This window comes from Rana temporaria, chromosome 3 (assembly GCF_905171775.1).
Source record: "Rana temporaria chromosome 3, aRanTem1.1, whole genome shotgun sequence".
Lineage (NCBI taxonomy): Eukaryota > Metazoa > Chordata > Amphibia > Anura > Ranidae > Rana > Rana temporaria.
In genome coordinates this window covers 243,854,724-243,874,768 of record NC_053491.1, presented here as the reverse complement: position 1 = coordinate 243,874,768, position 20,045 = coordinate 243,854,724, and the positions used below count along the sequence as shown (strand labels likewise).

Below are 20,045 nucleotides of genomic sequence, written 5' to 3'. Positions count from 1 at the left end.
CCTAAGGTTTCACACAATTCTTAATATTGGTTGTGAGATTCACAACATTGTCTCAGTTCATTTTGAGATATGTTTCTAGAGCTGCACTTTTATTTCTATGTTATTTTTGCAACTGCATTTGCTATGCTAGCTGCTGTTCATTGTTTAAAGGGACAGCGCGGTATTACACTTCCATTTTTTAGTCAGAATTCTGATCCTCAATCACCCAGTCCAATTACTGTGGTGCAGGAATTATAGAAGGTTGATAAATCAGATTAAGGTACTTATGTTGGTCAACTGTAAAAATATGTTTAATGAAAACATGCATAACTAAAAAAATAATAATACAAATAAAAAAAGATTTCTACAACTGCCTAGAGGTCAGCCTTAAAGTCTATACATATGCGTTTTCATTTTTACGCAATATACAGATGCACTTGCCAAAAATGTGATATATTTAAATTTTATGCACATCATCTAGATGTCAAGCTGCATATGATTCTCTTAGATATATGTTTCATCATGAGCTTTTTAGTATAGGGGTACTGGGGTGGCAGTAGTCAAGCCATACAGTTTCAAGCTATGCCTCAGTCACAAAGTAATTCTAATCTGTATCTCAAACCAGTACCTCTAAGAGAAAATAATCATGAGAAGTTAATAACATACATCGAAAAATCTCAAGGATTCTTTTTTTGCAAAAAAATAAATCCCAGTGTAGCCAAAGAGAAGAATCATACATTAAAGTCCTATCCCTCAAACAAAACTTTTGCTTTTGCCACATCATAGCTGCAATGAGTCAACGGAAGGGGCACTAGCCTGAGCCTTTTACAATGTATCGGCACTAAGCAGCCACATTGTACTGAAGCTAAAAAAAAAAAAAGAAAAAAAAAAAGACCCTTTACCCACACCAGTTGGTTTGCATTAGGAGTGGGTGGACCACATTCTGAAAGACACAAAAATGCTAAATCCTACGTACTAGAGCAGAGAACAGCTGTTCTGCTGATGACAACCCAAAAATGTAAAACCACAAAACGGAACCAAAGAAAAACTGAGCAGGAAAAAATCCATAAAGAAATAAATACTAAAACTTGGCATAAGCATATCCAAAATTACCGACATGGTTCTTATGCATCAGCACCGAAATCACACTCATCTGATAAAGTATAACTCTGAGTGGCTGTGTAAAGTACAGTCTACATCAGCAAGTCTCCATTCCAAAACAGATTTGGTTTTTCAGTCTGCTGATCATGGCTTCTCTCATATGTCCAGCCTTCCTTCTTCAGTACTGCTGCAAGTAATCTAGACTACATAACCACAGAGACGGTCCTGAACTCCAACATCATTCAAGAATGACATCTGGTGCAAAGATGACAAATTATATATATACCTAGCATGCGCAAACACACACTTTGAAAAAAAACTGTATACAGGTTGTGCAACAAAGTATTATTAAAAATAAAATAAAAATATTTAATAGAAAGTTAAATCTGTTGCAGACGCCACTCAGCCTGTCCAGACTATGGATAGATCCCGACTAATGTCAGGATCCACCCAGATGCCTGGCCAGCAGCTTGCTCAGCTTCTCAGAGCGCCGCTGAGAGCCGGAGCCAGCCACTCCCACCCCCTCCACAGCCCAGGGCTCTAGTGTGTGTGTATATATATATATATATATATATACACACACATACACACACTATATATATATATATATATATATAATGTGTGTGTGTGTGTGTGTGTGTGTGTATATATATATATATATATATATATATATATATATATATATATATATATATATACATATATACACACATATACACATATACACATATACACACACACACACACACACACATTACATGTGTAATCCTATAGTTCCATCTAAACTTAATTTACATCTTCCACTCAAATTTTAAAGCAATAAGGTTAACAAATTCATAATTTCCATTGACCACTGGGCAACCAATGTAAGGAGGCTCATTGACGAGGGCATAAAAAAAAAATACATACAGTTTTTTTACGCATCTGTATGCATCAGTATACAAGTCCAAAGGCTACCCAGCCACTTCTGGGCCTTAATGTTACGTTACAATGAGAAGCATAAAAAGACAGCTATGTCTGTTGCCAAACATGTTGGCATTATTTGTGCTGTAGGCATGTAAATATTTGTGCAACATTTATAAGCGTACAAGCATACAGTATTAATGCAGCCTTATCAGCCAATTGATCAAAAGCCGATTGACAATGTCTGAACTTTGCAACATGTATTGCATAAAGCTTAGTCTACATTAATACCTTCAAAAACATATTAAAGCGCATCTAAAATTTCTGTGCATTTCCAAGACAAATACCATTCTCTGGTGGATGCTTTTCACTGATCTCTATGGTAAAGGCACCACCAAATTTTCAGAATTAAAAAAGTACCATGACGCACAAGACGTGATTGCCCTTCACAGGAGGCGTCATAGATATATAGTAAAATGAAGGAAAAAGGTTCTGGACAGCCACACTCCAAAAATAAATTGCTTTTATTTTAAAATCAAAAAGCATGCCACAGCAGACGGGGTAAAGAGCTGACGCGTTTCACACCAAACTTTAGTTCTTATTCAAAGCTATGAATAAGCACTAAAGTTTGGTGTGAAACGCGTCAGCTCTTTACCCCGTCTGCTGTGGCATGTTTTTTGATTTTAAAATAAAAGTAATTTATTTTTGGAGTGCGCCTGTCCACAATGTTTTTCCTTCATTTTGCATCATTCCATGCATTGCCAGCACCCGTGGCTTTGGATCAGGTGAGGAGACTTTCTGATTAGTATCCTAGAGCGGCGATTTCTTTTTTTCATAGATATATAGTAGTTCCCAATAAAGTAACAAACAGAAAATGAATATACAAGTAAAAGAAAATTTAAGGAATGGGGTCCAAGCTATTCTGGAAAAGTTTATTCATAAATGAATACAATGGCTCCATAACCATATTTTACTTTGATCTTTACATCTGATTTCTGTAGGTCTACACTCAGCTCTAAGGGAGGTCTTCCCAAAACAGCTTGCATGACAGACCTCACTTAGAACTTGTAGAAAATATGAAGACACTGTAGATGATGATGAAAACAGATGTTTTCAAGAGAATGTATAGCAGAGCTTCAATATATTAATGTAATCCACATGTAACCAAAAGAGCAGGCTCCTAATGGATAATTCCAGTTTCTTGCCAACCTCTGTTTTAGCTAATACATTATAATACTAATAATCGAGGATAGGAAATTAAAGCAGCCAAAAACACAATATTAATAACAAACCCTCCGCCATTAGCCCTATCTCATTCTGCAAATAATGCTTACCTGGCTGTCATGATAAACTTTTTGTTTCAGTACTATGAGCCACTAAGCAACAATTATGTGAATAAGGAATTTTAAATTGTTGTCCTTCCTGATTTGCTTATTTTAGGGTCAGTAACTCAATGTACTAAAGCTGGTGTGTCAGCATAATTCTCAGAAGAAGTCCACAGTGGTGGCAGCCTTCTTCAGATTTTTTTTATAATGCAGATGGGAAGTGCTTGCTGACTGTAGCTTGTTTCAAGGGAACTTTCAGTTTAGATTAGTTACATTCATACACTCTAGGTCAGGGGTGCCAAACCAGTGGCCCACAGAGCCCTCTGATGTGGGCCGCGACCTCCTGAGAACATTGAGAACATTGTCCCTGGACCAAGTCTGTCCCCGGTTTTGTCCCCGGATTGGATTTGAACAGGGGCGATTTCAAAGACAGTCGTGCAGAGTAAAAAAAATAAAATCTGAATTACACACCCCCCACTCTACTAGCTTGGGGGGGGGGGGGCCCATTCAGCTCCGCTCGCATGTTGTTCTGCCTTGGCTCAAGTCCCGGCCAGCTGCCTGCCTGCTTATCTCCTTGCCTTCCCTGGCGGGTGATCTTCCTCCGCTCCCCACCCAGTAGCAGCCGGGGCCTGGAGAGTAAGACTTGACAGGCTGTGAGGCGGGCGGCGACGGGCAGAAAGTCTCTGATTGCTGCCATTACTAGTAAAAAAAAAAAAAATAATCTGGTCACCTTAGTTTAGTACGTTTATTACTAAAATCAGTGTGTATATATGGGCATATCTGTTCTGCAGTGGTTACTAGGCTGCTTTCAAACTTACCTGCACTGAGCCATAGACTTCTATTACCTGCGAGTTTGGTGAGCTTTCTGAAAGTGCACCACACTTACAGGATATAATAGAAGTCTATGGCATAGTGCAGCTAACATGCTGGAAAGCCACAGTTGAACTGTGCTGCACTCGTGATGAGGGTAAACAGTGCATCAGTGTGAAAGCAGCCTTAGGCCCCTTTCACATGGTCAGTCAGACCCTCCATTCACATCTAAGGAGTGGCAGATGTAAATGGACTTTAAAGGTGTTTACAAACGCCAACAAAAAAAAAAGTACAGTAGGCTCTATTGTGGCCCTGACCAGTTACCAAGTCGCTTAAGTGGCCCTTGCTCTTCAAAAGATTAGGCACCCCTGCTCTAGGTGCTGCAAAACAAAAGGCGTTTAAAGTCTTTAGTGTTTGTTCTCATTAAGTAGCTGCACACCATGTAGAAAAAGCCTGTCCACTGTCAGCATGCTGTAAAAGGACCCCTGCTCTGTGTGGAAACAGGGGTCTCGCTGCAGAGTTCCAAAGCACTTCTAGCTGAGTGAAAGACAGAGCTCTGCAATCAAATGGAAGCATGAGCCGATTTCAGAACTATGTATATCAGTAGGGGAATGTGTAGGATCCCTGCAGGGAGGCCACTGTGTCCAGGGAACAGGCTTGTTTAATCTGTGGCTGTTTTCTAAAGAAAATGAGCTGTAAGACTTTGCACAAATGTATTCTGATTAGGGCTGCAACTAACGATTATTTTCATAATCGATTAGTTGGGCGATTATTGTTTCGATTAATCGGATAATAGCCTTAAAAAAAAAAAAATTGCATTTTAATTTTTTTTTTTTTTTGCCCCAATTTGTTGTTGGGCAGATTACAAAACACAAATTGCCGCAAAAACACATTACATGCTTTTCTGCAGCTTCTCCATTGAAGTATATTGAACCAAAAAAAACTAAATAGCACCGTTTTGCGTTAAAAAGTCTTTGCCCTTTCCAAATCCGCAAGAGCTGAAAAAAAAATCATGGATGTGAACGTGTCCCACAGGAAAACATGTAAATGAACTGTAGTGTGTTTCTGCAAAAAGCACCAAAAAAACAGAGGTGTGACCCTGGCCTGAGATGTTTAGTAACATAATGAGTTTAAAAAAAACAAAATAAGTACAAAAAGAGAAAATTATCGCTACTGGTACCCCAGACCACTATGTAAACATTTTAGCTGGCCAGTCAAGATTTTTTCTTTTTACTGTTCAGTACTGCTTACAACTTCAATTTGGTTATTGAAATTATTCAAGTGTCAAACAGTACATCAGTTATTACCAATACAGTTATATATGAATACTGTATTTTCCGGCGTATAAGATGACCTTTTGGATGCAAAAAAATGCCTCACCCGTCAGGTGGTGGGCATCCATGATTCAAAAGTCGCGCCGCCTCCTCAGACTGTGCCTTGATAAGCGGAACACTAATTTTCCCAGCAGGGCCTCTGTTCAGTGTTCTGCCTATCACGGATGCCTTCTCATCCTCGGCTTTTGAATCATGGATGCCCGCAGCCTGAAACCCAAAATCTAAAAACAAATTAAGGTAGGGAGATCATCTTGTGAAAAGAATAAATGTTAATGCGCAACCTAAAATCGCATATCCCAGCGACTATTAAAACAAATGAAACAAATAATGATATATAAATGGTGTGTCTCATATGTGTTTAAACATAAAAAAACATATGATGAAGGTGATTCCTGAGATAATAAAACAAGTGATCAATGCAGGAATAACCAAAGTAGAATCTGACCCTCAGAGATCGTGGTTAGTCCATAAAAAGGTGGCTTAATTGAGAGGGTACCAAGGGAAACAAGGTGACAGTCCAAACAAAGTAGACAAAAACAACCAAAACAGAAAGATGAAGTCCGTTAAGGGTACGGCTAGGTTGCAGATATTCGCTACAAATCTTCAGAAACTAGACACTTCTCCTACATAGATAAGGTGGCAGCTTACCGGAACATAAGCACAGGGTAATTCATCTGGCTCCACTCCTCTGCCGGGGAACGCCTTTGATTATAGTCCCGGGACCTTCAGGATGGATCACTAGAATCCTGCGTGCACAGACACCGTCTCCTCTCAACAGAGGGGTTTTTTAGTAAGCCACAGGTGAAGTGTTGCAAAAAAAGAGAGAGTCCCTTCACGGACTTCATCTTTCTGTTTTGGTTGTTTTTGGCTACTTTGTTTGGACTGTCACCTTGTTTCCCTTAGTACCCTCTCAATTAAGCCACCTTTTTATGGACTTGAATGATCACTAACCACGATCTCTGAGGGTCAGATTCTACTTTGGTTATTCCTGCTTTGATCACTTGTTTTATTATCTCAGGAATCACCTTCATCATTTGTTTTTTTATGTTTAAACACATATGCAGCGCCGTTTTATTCCTTTATTTTTTATTATTCACATTCCTTTTTTATCTATCTATGCAAGTTTCACATTAGTTTGTGTGCTTGATACATTTCACCTTTGGTGTATGCGCTGGACTCCTGTATCCAGCTGCAATACATAACACACATGCTTTTAGGTTAGCGCGGTTTACACTCTTTACACAGGGAGATCGTCTTGGCCGGCACAGTGGAGGCATGTGATGGCACAGTGGAGGCATGCGATGGCACAGTGGAGGCATGCGATGGCACAGTGGAGGCATGTAATGTAATGGCACAGTGAGGCATGTAATGGCACAGTGAGGCATGTAATGTAATGGCACAGTGAGGCATGTAATGTAATGGCACAGTGAGATTTGAAAAAAAGCTGAAAAAAGCCTGTTTCTGTCAGCGCTTTTTCCTGTCAGCGGTTGCTCTGGCTACCCCTTAGCTCCCAGACAGACTAGTAGGAAGGGGGTCGTCTTATATGGCGAGTATATCCCAAGACCAACATTTTTCCTGGAAAAATAGGGGGGTCGTCTTATACGCCGGCAAATAAGGTATGTTTTGTGTTTAAATCCAAACCTTACATATTTACTTAGATTTTCCCCTCTTTCTAACCAAATTAGATTTTCAATAATGAAATGTGTATACAAGAGTGATGTAAATATCATGCAAAACAAAAAGAGCAACAGAATAAATTCTAATTATTTGCAGTTATTGCACAATCAAAGCAGAAACCATTACGCATTGTAAAGAAGAAGCACTATTCACATAAAAAGGGAAATGACTTGCGATTTTTGCATTTCATGAAAAAGGATTTTCCAAGTTAAATAAATCCAGCCTACAAGAATTTCAGAATACAGGAATAAAAGTACTATTTCTTTTGAATAAATTACTGCCCCAGTACAACTGAATGACTTTCGAACATTTCTTAGGAAAGATCATGGCACATTATTGTTAATATAATTATTTATTAGTATATTACTGGTATACTCTACAATGCACTGGTGTCTGTACAGCACCATTCAAAGCAATGCATTCCCAAAGGTGTTGCATACTGATGTCTTTATCGCAGTCATATAAACTCTCCCATACATGAACAGTGGTCAAATAACCGAACAGTAGGATTCTTGGTTGCAGGAGTAAATGATCACCTAGCATGGGCCTCCAAACTGTGGCCCTTCGCTTGCCTCTATCCAGCCCTTGGGGCACTCTTTTTTCCACTGACAGCATAGAAGGAGCACTATTCCTCCCACTAATACCAACAATGGGGCAATATTCCTCCCACTGACAGACATATAACTAATTCTCCCACTGACACCTACATGGCCCTTTGCTCGCCTTTATCTACTCCAACTGGCTATAGTCTGGACCCCTAAAGTTTGAAGGACAATAAACTGGCCCTTTGTTTTGCAAATTTGGAGACTCCTGAACTAGAGAAAAAGTTCAAACATAATGGATCATTCAGGTCTATGTACTGTATACTACCTCTTATTAGGATTTAACCACTTAAGGACCTTGCCTGTTTTTCAGATTTTGTGTTTACAAGATTAAAATAGTTTTTTTTTTGCTAGAACAGGGCTCGACAAATCCCGGTCGCCAGGTCGCCATGGCGACTAGAAATAGTGTCCTGGCGACTTGGCTTGGAAGGTGGGCAAAAAAAAATAATAATAATGATAATTTTTTTTTGAGCTGGCGCCATCTGGTGGTGAGCCGTTGGTATTACAAGTTATTACCACCAGATGTGTGAGCTAGCGCCATCTGGTGGTGGCTGTTGGTATTACAAGTTAAGCATTACAAGTTAAACAGCAATTCTAATGTAATTTTTCACCCAATGCCCTAAGACCCCTTTCACACTGAGGTGGTTTTTAGGCGTTTTAGCGCTAAAGATAGCGCCTGTAAAGCGCCTTAAAAAACCGCCTCCCATTAATTTCAGTGTGACTTTTCACACTGGGATGGTGCGCTTGTGGGACGTTAGGAAAAGTCCCGCAAGTAGCATTTATGGGGTGGTAGTATTGCAAAAGCGAGCGACACTTTAGCGCCAACGCAGCCCCAGTGTGAAAGGGGTCTTAAGTATAGCAGCAATCATAAGGGTAAAATCCTTGATTGTTGCTCTAAGACCATCTGTGTGTAACTCTTGTTTTAAGAATTCATTACTATACCAACCCAGCAGTCCATGACACCATGTGATTTTTCTTTGTATATAGTTTCATAACTTATTAACCAATTTCTACAAAAAACTCACTAGACTATGACATTTTAATGAAGGGTTTAAAATGTTTTTCCACCAATAATGGTGTATTTAAATTGTCCGAGTTATTCTTGAAGGCTTTTTGCTCACAATAAGAGTGGCGGTACTGGGAGCAGTTTAATATATATATATATATATATATATATATATATATATATATATATATATATATATATATATATATATATATATATATATATATATAAAAGTGCAGTGCCCCTTTAAAATTAAAAAAACTTTCAAGAAGAACATTCATTATACAAATGAATAATAATGTGCATAATAGTAGTAGAAGGTCCCAACGTGAAAGATGATCCTTGCAACTGACTGGTAAATCAATTAAGTGACAATAAAATGGTATTCACACAGAATACAATATGTGCTTGAAATTTGTCCCACCAGTGCTTGCAAGCTCCTTAACTGATACAAACATCCCAAACAGAAATCAAATGAGCTTGGCTGTCTTACAATAATAACTCTCTCCACACACACAGTATACCTAGATAATACTCATAGCAGACATGTAGAGAAAGAAATTAATCCTATAGTGTAGTATTTAAAAACATAGGCCCAGATTCACAGAGAGCAAGGCGCACATTACGCCGCCGTAGAGCAAACACCGTACGCCACGCCAACTTGGCGCAGAGAGGCAAGCATAGCATTCAGCAAGCCAGTGCTCCCAACGCTGCGCCAGAGTGGCGTAGGTTTCGAAGGTGCACGCCGGCGTAGGTGGAAGTGGGCGTGACCCCATGCAAATGATGGGCCGAGCGCCAGACAGGTACGTATCAGGAACTGCGCATGTGCCGTGACGTGGACGCATACACAGCACCCCCCTGCGCCTGCTAACAACCACGCCGGCACAACTGCCTAAGCTACGTCGGATCACCATGTACGCCGTGAACATAGCGTACACCCAGCCAGACACACGTCCAACGCACTATACGCCGGCTTGTGTTCCCTGGTGCAGACCTGTGCATGTCTGTTGCCAGGTTGCACCTCATGTATGGGGAATAACTTTACACCGGACATACAACTTACGCGCATCTCGCGTACCATGTGCCGGGCACAGGCACGTTCGTGAATCGGCGTATTTCCCTCATTTGCATGTTTGAATGGCTAATCAATGGGAGCGGCACCATGCGCCCAGCCCATATGTGCGCCCACCCTACGCCAGCGTGTGCAAGATACGCTGGCTGGGTGTAGCCTAATTTTAGGCGCATGTTGGTTCGTAGGTCTGCCGCACACATACGCCGGCGCACATTTGCACTTACGTTGGCATAACGTGCTATACGTCGGCGTAAGTGCTTTGTGAATCTGGGCCAAAGTAAAAAATTTTGGAAAAAGCCAAGCACATTATATGACGTGAGTCACTTTGGGCAGAGGGGCCCGTGGAACCCAGCTTCCCTTTGGAGAGGTTGGGAAACCCTTGTTTCAACTCCCCATGTACCTCTTATCTGTAAGTCACCCTGTGTCTATTAGGGGCACACTGTGACCGAGAAAGTGACTGACAACTACTTAATGAACAGAATGTTGTTTGGATTACTTCAAATGGAACAGTAATATTTCTCCACATTATCTCCAAGGAAATATATAAAGACTATTCCTGGTTTGTTTGACTCTGAACTATACATGTTAATTCAAAGAGCTGGTCATTTGGCCTCTGTTCAATGAAGGAGCCGGACAGTCTGCTACTGGGGTCTCCTGCTATTGTCTAAAGGTGTTTTGTGTTTAAACTTCATGTCTATTGTAACTTGTGAGATCAAGGTTGGAAAGTCTGACCTAAAGTGGGGATATCTGATTAATCACAACATTGTCTGGGTGGTTATTGACTCACCTAGACCCTTTCAATTAACATATATAGTTCAGAATCAAACAAACCAGGAATAGTCTTTATATATTTCCTGGAAGATATTGTGGCTAAATATTACTGCTCCATTTGAAGTAATCCAAACCACACTTAGAGGTTAATTTACTAAAGGCAGTTGCACTTTGCAAGAGCAGTTGCTCCAGAGCTTAGTAAATGAGAAAAAGCTCGGCCGACTTTCTTCATCTAATCACGTGCAAGCAAAAATGCTGTTTTTTAATCTTCTTTGCATGTGATGGGGTATTCTTTGCAAAGTGAAGCTTCTTCTCATTTACTAAGCTCTAGAGAAATTGCACTTTCAAAGCGCAACTGCACATTGCAAAGTGCACAGTCTAGATGCCTTTAGTAAATCAACCCCTTAGGCCGCGTACACACGGTCATTCCAAACCGATGAGAATGGTCCAATGGGCCATTTCCATCGGTTCACCGCTGAAGTGGCCTGATGTGCGTACACACCATCGTTCCAAAAAACGATTGGGTCAGAACGCGGTGACGTCAAACACACATTGTGCTGAATAAAACGAAGTTCAATGCTTCCAAGCATGCGTCGACTTGATTCTGAGCATGCGCGGGTTTTGAACCGATGCTTTCTGTACTAACCATCGGTTTGGACCGATCGGGCAGCGGGCCATCGGTTCGATTTTGAAGCAGGTTTTAAAATTTTGTACCGAAGGACAACAAACCGATGGGCTATACACGCCGTCGGTTTGGACCGATGAAACTGAACCTCGGTCCATTCTCATCGGTTTTGTCCGACCGTGTGTACGCGGCCTTAGTGTCCATCACTTTCTCAGTCACCCTGAGCCCCTAATAGACACAGGGTTACATACACATAAGAGGTACATATGGATCTGAAACAAGGGTTTCCTAACCTCTCCAAGGGAAGCTGGGTTCCACGCGCCCATTCAAAGTGCCTCCGGCCACAGCATGTATACAGGAACTAGCACAGCCGCAAACTACATCAGCATGCGTGATGACATCACATACCAGGCACAACACGTTTCTTCTAAACAGACATTGTTAAGGGAAAAAATGCTGAACTGAAGGGCAGTTTTCCTGCTTGGTCACTGTATGTCAAAGATGATGCTCAGCCAAGCAAAATGTATAGGTGGAATTGCCAGGCTGAAAACATGGGAGCTGCCACTGCCAACTTGTTTTTGAAGGGGTGAGCTCCAGAGCAGGCAGGTCTGTGGTGGACGTGCTAAAATGAAAAATTTTATTTTATGTTATGATTAGAATTACTTTTCTATATTCCTCGTACTGTTTATTTGTTTCATACGCATTATGCACATGTATGTATGGGAATGAACAATACTGCTTATTTTCCTTGATAAGATTTATCAGATATTGTTTTAAAGTAATGAACTCAGCATTGAAAATACAAAGGATTATTATTGAGTTCAGCTTCCATTTTCTCCTTCTGTTTCTCATGTTACAAATGTGTCTTCCGGCTCATCCCCCCCACTGCATTCCTAGACGGCTTTTATTCCAAAACCCCCTTCTCGTTCCTTGCTCTGTATGGAAGAGGAAAACCACCCCTTCCCCCCCCCCCCTGTGTGAAGCTTGTGGAGGAAACTTGCTAAACTGACAATGAACTTTTCTATGCCTGAATGACACGTGGATTTTCAAGAAGAGCATGGAATGGACTTGTGAGAAGAAACCATCCCTTATATGAACTGACCAATGAGAAGCTTCATGCCAAGGGCAAGCCACACAGGGGAGGAGGGTAGAGTGGGTGATTGGGAGGGATTAGTGGGTGTGTCTGTATAATGTGAACCAATCAACTGTAATGCCTTGTGATTCTATGTTTTTAATAAAGCTGTGGGGGCCATAGCTCGCTCTCTTGGCAGTTGACCGTTGGAAGGCGAGCATGTGAAATCATTTTGTCTGGATTGCATGCTCTCAGTAATTTGAATCAGGCGGCAGGAATGGGTTAGCCCTGAGATTGTCAGGAAATCAATTAATTAGTCCATATCAGTTCTATCCTCAATGAATGCCTGTTTATTGTAAAGATCTTTGGTGTATATTTATATATATATATATATATATATATATATATATATATATATATATATATATATATATATATATATATATATTTATTTACTTTTCAGTCTTTTCCCAGATTTTCTAGGCTCCCGAGGCACTCTATAGCAACCTAGACCAGACATACAGACTAGAGGTGTCTGCTCTGCAATTTAAATACTGGTCTATGTTTAGAATAGCTAGAGGTTCACTTTAAAGCCTCATGCACACTGGGTATAAAAAAAATGCTGCTTATAACCTTTTTTTTTTTTTTTAAAGCAGTTCTGCCATTTTTTATGCCTCCTAAGCGCATGGGACACTAAATCTTGTTCTCGCTGCCCATGCTGTTATGGATTTTACTGCATTTAGCATTAATTGGCAATAGGACCTGGCACCACCAACATGTTTGCATGTTGGTCTGCTTTATCCAGTTCAAGTCAGTTATTAAGATAATACTGAAGATCCTTTAAAACAGAACAAAATGTTGGTTGGTGGTGTGAGTCGCCAGGCCAGAGATTATAGTGCCTGGGGACAGCTGGCCAAAAATGGATTGAAATGTAGCTGGTTCAGCAGGGACCAGATGCATTTCAATCAATAAAAAACATCCAACTTACTATATCCGCCTGGAACTAAAGGGGAAGCAAAAAAAAAACATTTTACTTCCTGTATTCCTATTTTAGTAAAGCTAGTTCCCAGTCCCCTGAGAGTAGTGTTAATTTTGACATCAAATTTCAATTTAGCTTTAGACCCCTTACACACTATTAGATTTTCTGCAAACTTATGTCTTCAGATTTACCAAAACCATATGAGGTCAAACCTTAAGAGTTTAAATTTGTATGCAATCAGGCTGGGCCTTGCACTACATGGTTTTGGTAAATCTGAAGACAAAAATCTGAAGAAAATCTAAAAGTGTGTATGGGGCTTTAGTCTAATGCCGCATACTCACAATCGGACATTCCGACAACAAAAACTGTGGATTTTTTTTCCACCAGATGTTGGCTAAAACTTGTCTTGCATACACACAGTCGCACAAATGTTGTCGGGAATTCCAAACGCCAAGAACGCGGTGACGTACAACACGTATGACGACACTATTAAAGGGAAGTTCAATACCAGTCGTGTTAGTAGAAGTTTGGTGAGAGATGATTCACGCTTTTCAGCCTTGTCCTTTTCAGTCCGTTACAGCGTGACGAATGTGCCATCTCCATTACGAACGCTAGTTTTACCACAACGTAAGCGCAATGGACCAGTGTGAGGACATACATAGAAATTAAAAGGGATACATTTCTCTTGAGCTTTTCTTGCGCTAAAGGTGCTGACAATGGCCAAAATATTTTTGTCTGCGTACTCTACAATTACAAACACAGGAAGGAGGGGTAGCACTCCTGCACCCTCTAGGCTCCCCACACCAAGTCTAATGATGAGAGTATGGGACATATGGAGGTTTACAGAGTACGCCCCCCCCCCCCAATCGCATTATTGAGCTTCTTTGAGCATAATGTTTGTTTTTGTTTTGTTTTTTTAAACAAACCCTCCCCTCAGCGATTTTTTTCTTTTTTTTCTGCGTTTTCAAGCTTTTTCATGCATTTTTTTGGCACTTAGGCATCTTTGGTGGGTATTTTCTTCTGCCTGTAAGAGCATACATCTACAAAACTCCTACAAACAACTCATAATGACATCCTATTTTATGTCACAGACCCCATCTCTCTTTTACCATACTTGTTGTTAGAACAAAATTTGGCAGGATTTCCAACTTCATAATACAATTACAATAAATACAAAACACTGCCCCTTTTCATCCCCCCTAATGTGGCCTATAGCTTGCAAAAATTGCTTTTATTTTCTCCTGGAAGGCAGTCTTTCTGGGGCATCTGGGTATTTGTCTTTCTGACCACTGCAGCCAGTAGTATGCTCAAAACTTTGAACCTCTTCTGCAATTCATTTAGATAGACCTCAACGATTGGGACAATTTTTTCTTTTTTTAGATGGTCAGGCAAAATAAATATGTTGAAGAGGGAACGTTCTTCCATGACTTTTATTCCATCTACACAGGATTCCTGTTCGTTATCTATGACTTTCCAATGGCTCAGTAGCCTATTTATTCAATTTGTCTGGAAAAAAAAAGTCCCCTGGCATACTGTATATCTATATTATAAAGTCATAACCCTTCAGAGGATTCTAAACTGGCACCATCACGTTTGTGAAAAGTTATTGGTATCCATGGAGAAATGCATGGATCTAGTACAGGTCTCTGTGGCCTCTCAAACACAGCCTCACCCTTCACACATGCAGCTAACAGATGCAATAAATAGGGAAAGCTCCCTCATCGCACCCATTCCCCCCTCTGTCCCAAGCTAGAGGTTTCCTTATGGTTATGGCAGCAGAGAAAGGCACTTGTTGCTTTAAATTTCAAAACAACTGTAAACTGGCCTCCTTGAGCAAACTGAGGCAGTGTTATGGAATCTTTCCAGTGGATGACTAGGGATAAAAGCAGCTACAGTTTCCTTCACTCCCAGGCAGCCGCTCTCCTTCCAATGACCTCCTCACTCCACTTGAACAATTATGCGTAGCATCAAATTCCCTTTTTTAAGATGGTATACTTTATGTTTAAAATGCTGCTTCAGGCTAAATCCTGTGGAAGCCCGTCCTTCAATAAACAGTGTGAAAATCGATCTGTGTGTGGTCCTGCCTGTTCGACAAAAGCCAATCATCCTTAAACACACTGGAAAAATGTTATTGATCAGCAGCTGCAGCCGTTCATCAGTGAATTCTGCCAGCAGTGGGAGCTGCTGTCAGAATACATTGCCCAGGCGGGCGGATTCCTCCTTCAACCCTGCTGGTCTGAATGGAGGAATTATTTTTTCTATGCCCAGCCTCAAATTTACCTTTTTAGAAAGACATTAGATCACAATTAAAATGACTTCTAGGTATAGATCTGTCAGACGGGGGCCTTTTCGAGTACATTTGGCTACTGCCCACAAAATTGTGCCTTACTGTACCCTTTATGATGCAGCTAAACACTTGATCCCTCCGATTTGGATACAGACTCCAGAACCAACCAGAAGTGATTAAATCAGAATGGTCTCATGCATTACGGAGCCTGAAAGTTACATGGCAATATATAAAGACCAATATGAAAATTTTTGGAAAGATACGGGGAGCCCTACTCTGCCTTAGGAGTGTTACCACATCTGCCCCTCGATTTACCTGTTTGTTTGACTGGTAGAAAATTCCTCTCTTTTAGACTCTGAAACTCATCTTTTCCCATGCCCCCCCCCCCCCAATTCTGTCAATTGTCTTACTTTTCTCTTGCCCCCCTCCTTACCCCACTTTTCCCCCCACCTCCTCGACTGTGCTTCCCAGCCCAATGAAACTTACCAATTCCCATATTCCTGTATAACAATGATAATACATACTACTGCTATGTCACTGGAAATGGCTTTTATCCAGTTTCCATTTATTAACAAAAAATTACAATGCATGATCTTGAGTGCAGTTTCCATTTGTTAATAAAAAAAATACAAATGTATGATCTTGAGTGTATGCTTTACCTTTGCAATGCAGTAGATTTCATAAGAATTTTATTGAGAAAGCAGAATAAAATCATAACCTACTAGTTATAAATGACCAGTATAATGTAGACCTATACTAATTTCCTACAGAGCAAAAGAATTAAACATTGACACCACCTATGTACCGGATACTGTGGTTACTGGAAAGGAAAGGGAAAAATCCAATTATAGTAGAAAAGCTGGACACTGTCCTTACACACATCTCATCTGATGAGGCCATTTATGTGACAGCAAGACTGGAAAGTCCACAAAATGATAGAACATTTACAGCTCAGTGACTAACAGCACAGGATGTTGTGGGGGTCAGACCACAGGATTGATTTAGAGGTAGTGTGAGGCCAAAACTCCCCACACAGTAAAGGAAGAGGACCAGACATAGCCAAAATGTATGTGCTCATTAAAAATAGGTTGCCTGTTGAGCATTAACACACATACTGTGTAAATTTGCATATTAGGAAAACTCAAATCCATATGAAGCAAATAGACCTTTCCTGAATACGAACGAAGGCCCATAATAAAAAAACAATGACATTTGGATTTACTGCATTAATGCTCATCTATATACATTATAAGAAGCAAATTTAAATGCAGCAAGTAAAATCAAGCTGAGTGCTGCTAATTTTAATCTACAAACACCAAAACTATGGGAAATTTAGACCTCTTATATTAACAGTACACATGTAATTGTCTCACCTGGAAGATTGCACAGCTTTAAATCAAATCTACATTCTGTGTCTGTTGCATGTAATTGATGTGCATGTAACCATCTATTGGTCACCTCTGCACATCACTTTGCTTACTTCTGCTCCTTCATCCACAGCTCACCTCTGTATTCCACGTTCACGTCTGTACCCCTCCATCCACAGCTCACTTCTGTATCCCCCGTCTACTTCTGTACCCCTCTGTTCACAGCTCACTTCTGTATCTCCCATCCACCTCTGTACCCCCCATCCACCTCTATATCTTTCCGTCCACCTCTGTACCTCCGCCATGTCCACCTTTGTACCCCCATCCACCTCTGTAGTATCCCCATCCACCTCTGTACCCCCCGTCCACCTCTCTACATCCCCATGTCTACCTTTGTACCCCCGTCCACCTCTGTATCCCCCCATATCCACCTCTGTGTTAATCTCTGTACTCCCCTCCACCTCTGTCTCCCTCCCCCCCATGTCCATCTCTGCCCCCCCCCCATGTCCACCCCTGTACCCCCTCCACCCAAGTTCCCCCATCCACCTGTGTTCTTGTCTGTACCCCCCCATATCCACCTCTGTTGCCCCTATCTACCTGTGGTCACCTCTTTACCCCCCCCCATGTCCTCCTCTGTATCCCCCCCCCTCCACCTCTGTACCAGCAATTCTCTGTTTGGTCCTGTGTTTTTGCTTGACCATGTGCCCAGTCTGGGTAGTCACAAACTTTCAAAGCACTCATGAGAAGTCTGTGTGCCTTGTCTTTAAACACTGTTGCTACCATCTCAGCCTTATTCCAAGTCTTAAAAAACAACAGTTTTGTTCCAGTGGGTGGTGGGAGCAAGTTCCTGTAGACCTCAATGGCCTAAAGTCACCTCCTTCCTTGACATGCAACACACAGTCCAAAAAGAATACTTTGTTATTTTTTGTTTTTGTTTTTTTATTTCCTTGTACATGATTAAATATTCTTTGCAAGTGAGGCTTCATCACATTCTCTAAGCTCTGGGGAAAATTCCCTTGCAGAATGCAACTTCACTTGCAATGTAAACATCATATTTGTCTTCAGTAAACCAATCACTATAAGCTTTTATTTATGATTTTCTAATGTTTGCCTACATATCATCCACATATCGAAACCAATGACTTGGTGTTATGCCCTTGAATAAGTTCAAGGCTCACTTCTCCACTTCTTCCAAGTAAAGGTTAGCCACAATGGGAGATAAAGGTAATACCATAGTACAGCCCTATTTCTGTCTATAGAAGTTATTCTTGTATTTTAATTAGATCGTTTTGAAACGAAAGGCCAACAAGAAAAAAAACTTGGTCTGGCTTGGATACCCCATCATTGTTACTAGGTTTCCACCAATACCGATACAAGTATTGGTGCCGATACCGAGCATTTGCATGAGTACTTGTGCTGGGAAGGCTGTCCACAAGGTTTAGAAGTGTGTGTATGGGAATATTTGACCATCCTTCCAGAATCGCATTTATGAGGTCAGGCACTGATGTGAACTTTGTGCACTGGTGCGCAGTCATGTTGGAACAGGAAGGGGCCATCCCCAAACTGTTCCCACAAAGCTGGGAGCATAAAATTGTGCAAAATGTCTTGGTATGCTGACACTTTAAGAGTTCCCTTCACTGGAATTGGGGGGCCAAGCCCAACTCCTGAAAAACAACCCCACACCATAATCCCCCTCGACCAAATGATTCGGGCCAGGGCACAAAGCAAGGTCCAAAAAGACATGGATGAGCGAGTTTGGGGTGGAGGAACTTGACTGACCTCAACCCGATAGAACACCTTTGGGATGAATTAGAGCGGAGACTGCGAGCCAGGCCTTCTCATCCATATCAGTGCCTGCGCTTCTGGAAGAATGGTAAAACATTCCCATAGACACACTCCTAAACCTTGTGGACAGCCTTCCCAGAAGAGTTGAAGCTGTTACAGCTGCAAAGGGTGGGCCAACGCAATATTGAACCCTACAGACTAAGACTGGGATGCCATTAAAGTTCATGTGCGTGTAAATGCAGGTGTCCCAATACTTTTGGTAATATAGTACATACATACTGTGTGAATTCTGTATAATTTAAATAGTTTTGTCTAGTAGATCCTAGAGTACCACTAAAGTACATTTTTCTCAAATACTCCCATATGCCATTCATAGGATTTTCTTTATATTGTCTGTGTTTGCACCCCCAATATATAAGGTATGCCTTCAGTTCTGTTTGCATTTCAATGGACTGTATGAGGGGCCATCAACACCATCTGTTTTATACATATAATATTGTTGTAACATCTTTACAGTGATTTGACAATTCACACCTTTGGCCATGTAAATCGAACTAAGACATATGCAGTCTTCCTGACAACAACTGGATTAAATAACTAGAACAGGGTGGTTCCAAAATGCTCACACCCCTACTGCAGCTCATTGGACCATGAATAACAGCTGAATTTTGGGATTGGCCCCAAAACACATGCAAGCTCATCCCTAATAATTACTGTGGAGAACTATGCAAGGAAACCTGTGTAAAAAAAAAAAAAAAAAATGAAGCTGCCCTTTTTGGCTTCATTATATAAATGGTATTTCTATCTGTAAAGGTTTCCTATAAATTGGACAAACAAATGGCAAGTCATGAAGACACAAAATGTAGACATTTGGCATGTTAATATAGTTCATTGCCTAATGAATCATAAGAACTTACCTTCTGCTCGTACCAAATTGCAGCCACAATGTCACATTTAATTCAGCATTAATGTGTTCCAGCATTTTTCTTACCTGTAGGTCAAAGAACTTGCTGTATCTCCGGTAGACGACTTCACTTGAGCTATTTGACCAGCTAACACTAATAATATACACCTAGAAAAAAAAAAATAGCACAGTCAAGCATCAATTGCATTATTCATCTTCAAGAACAAAAACAGCAACCACATACAGATTCAGCAAGTACCCAGAGGAGGTCCCTGTTCCAATTCCTGAGTCCTAGCCATATTCTTCAATGGGAAGTGATGGTGCAAGGCCCAGTCATTGTGGACAGGATAGGACATCCCACACATTATTATTTAAAGGTACTTTATTGGCGTATAAACATGCACCCCAACTTTAAGAGGGAAGTTTCAGGGGAAAAAACATTCCAC

The 20,045-nt window shown here is 40.8% G+C and overlaps 1 protein-coding gene across 2 annotated transcripts in view; it reads right to left on the bottom strand.

Annotated features, from left to right (window-relative positions):
* SH3PXD2B (SH3 and PX domains 2B) overlaps positions 1 to 20,045 on the bottom strand; it is a 228,920-nt gene that overhangs the window by 127,565 nt on the left and 81,310 nt on the right. For both annotated transcript variants that reach the window (XM_040344537.1, XM_040344538.1), the window contains exon 2: positions 19,687 to 19,767. In XM_040344537.1, the coding sequence (XP_040200471.1) occupies positions 19,687 to 19,767 (81 nt within the window). The remainder of the gene's footprint in view (positions 1 to 19,686; positions 19,768 to 20,045) is intronic.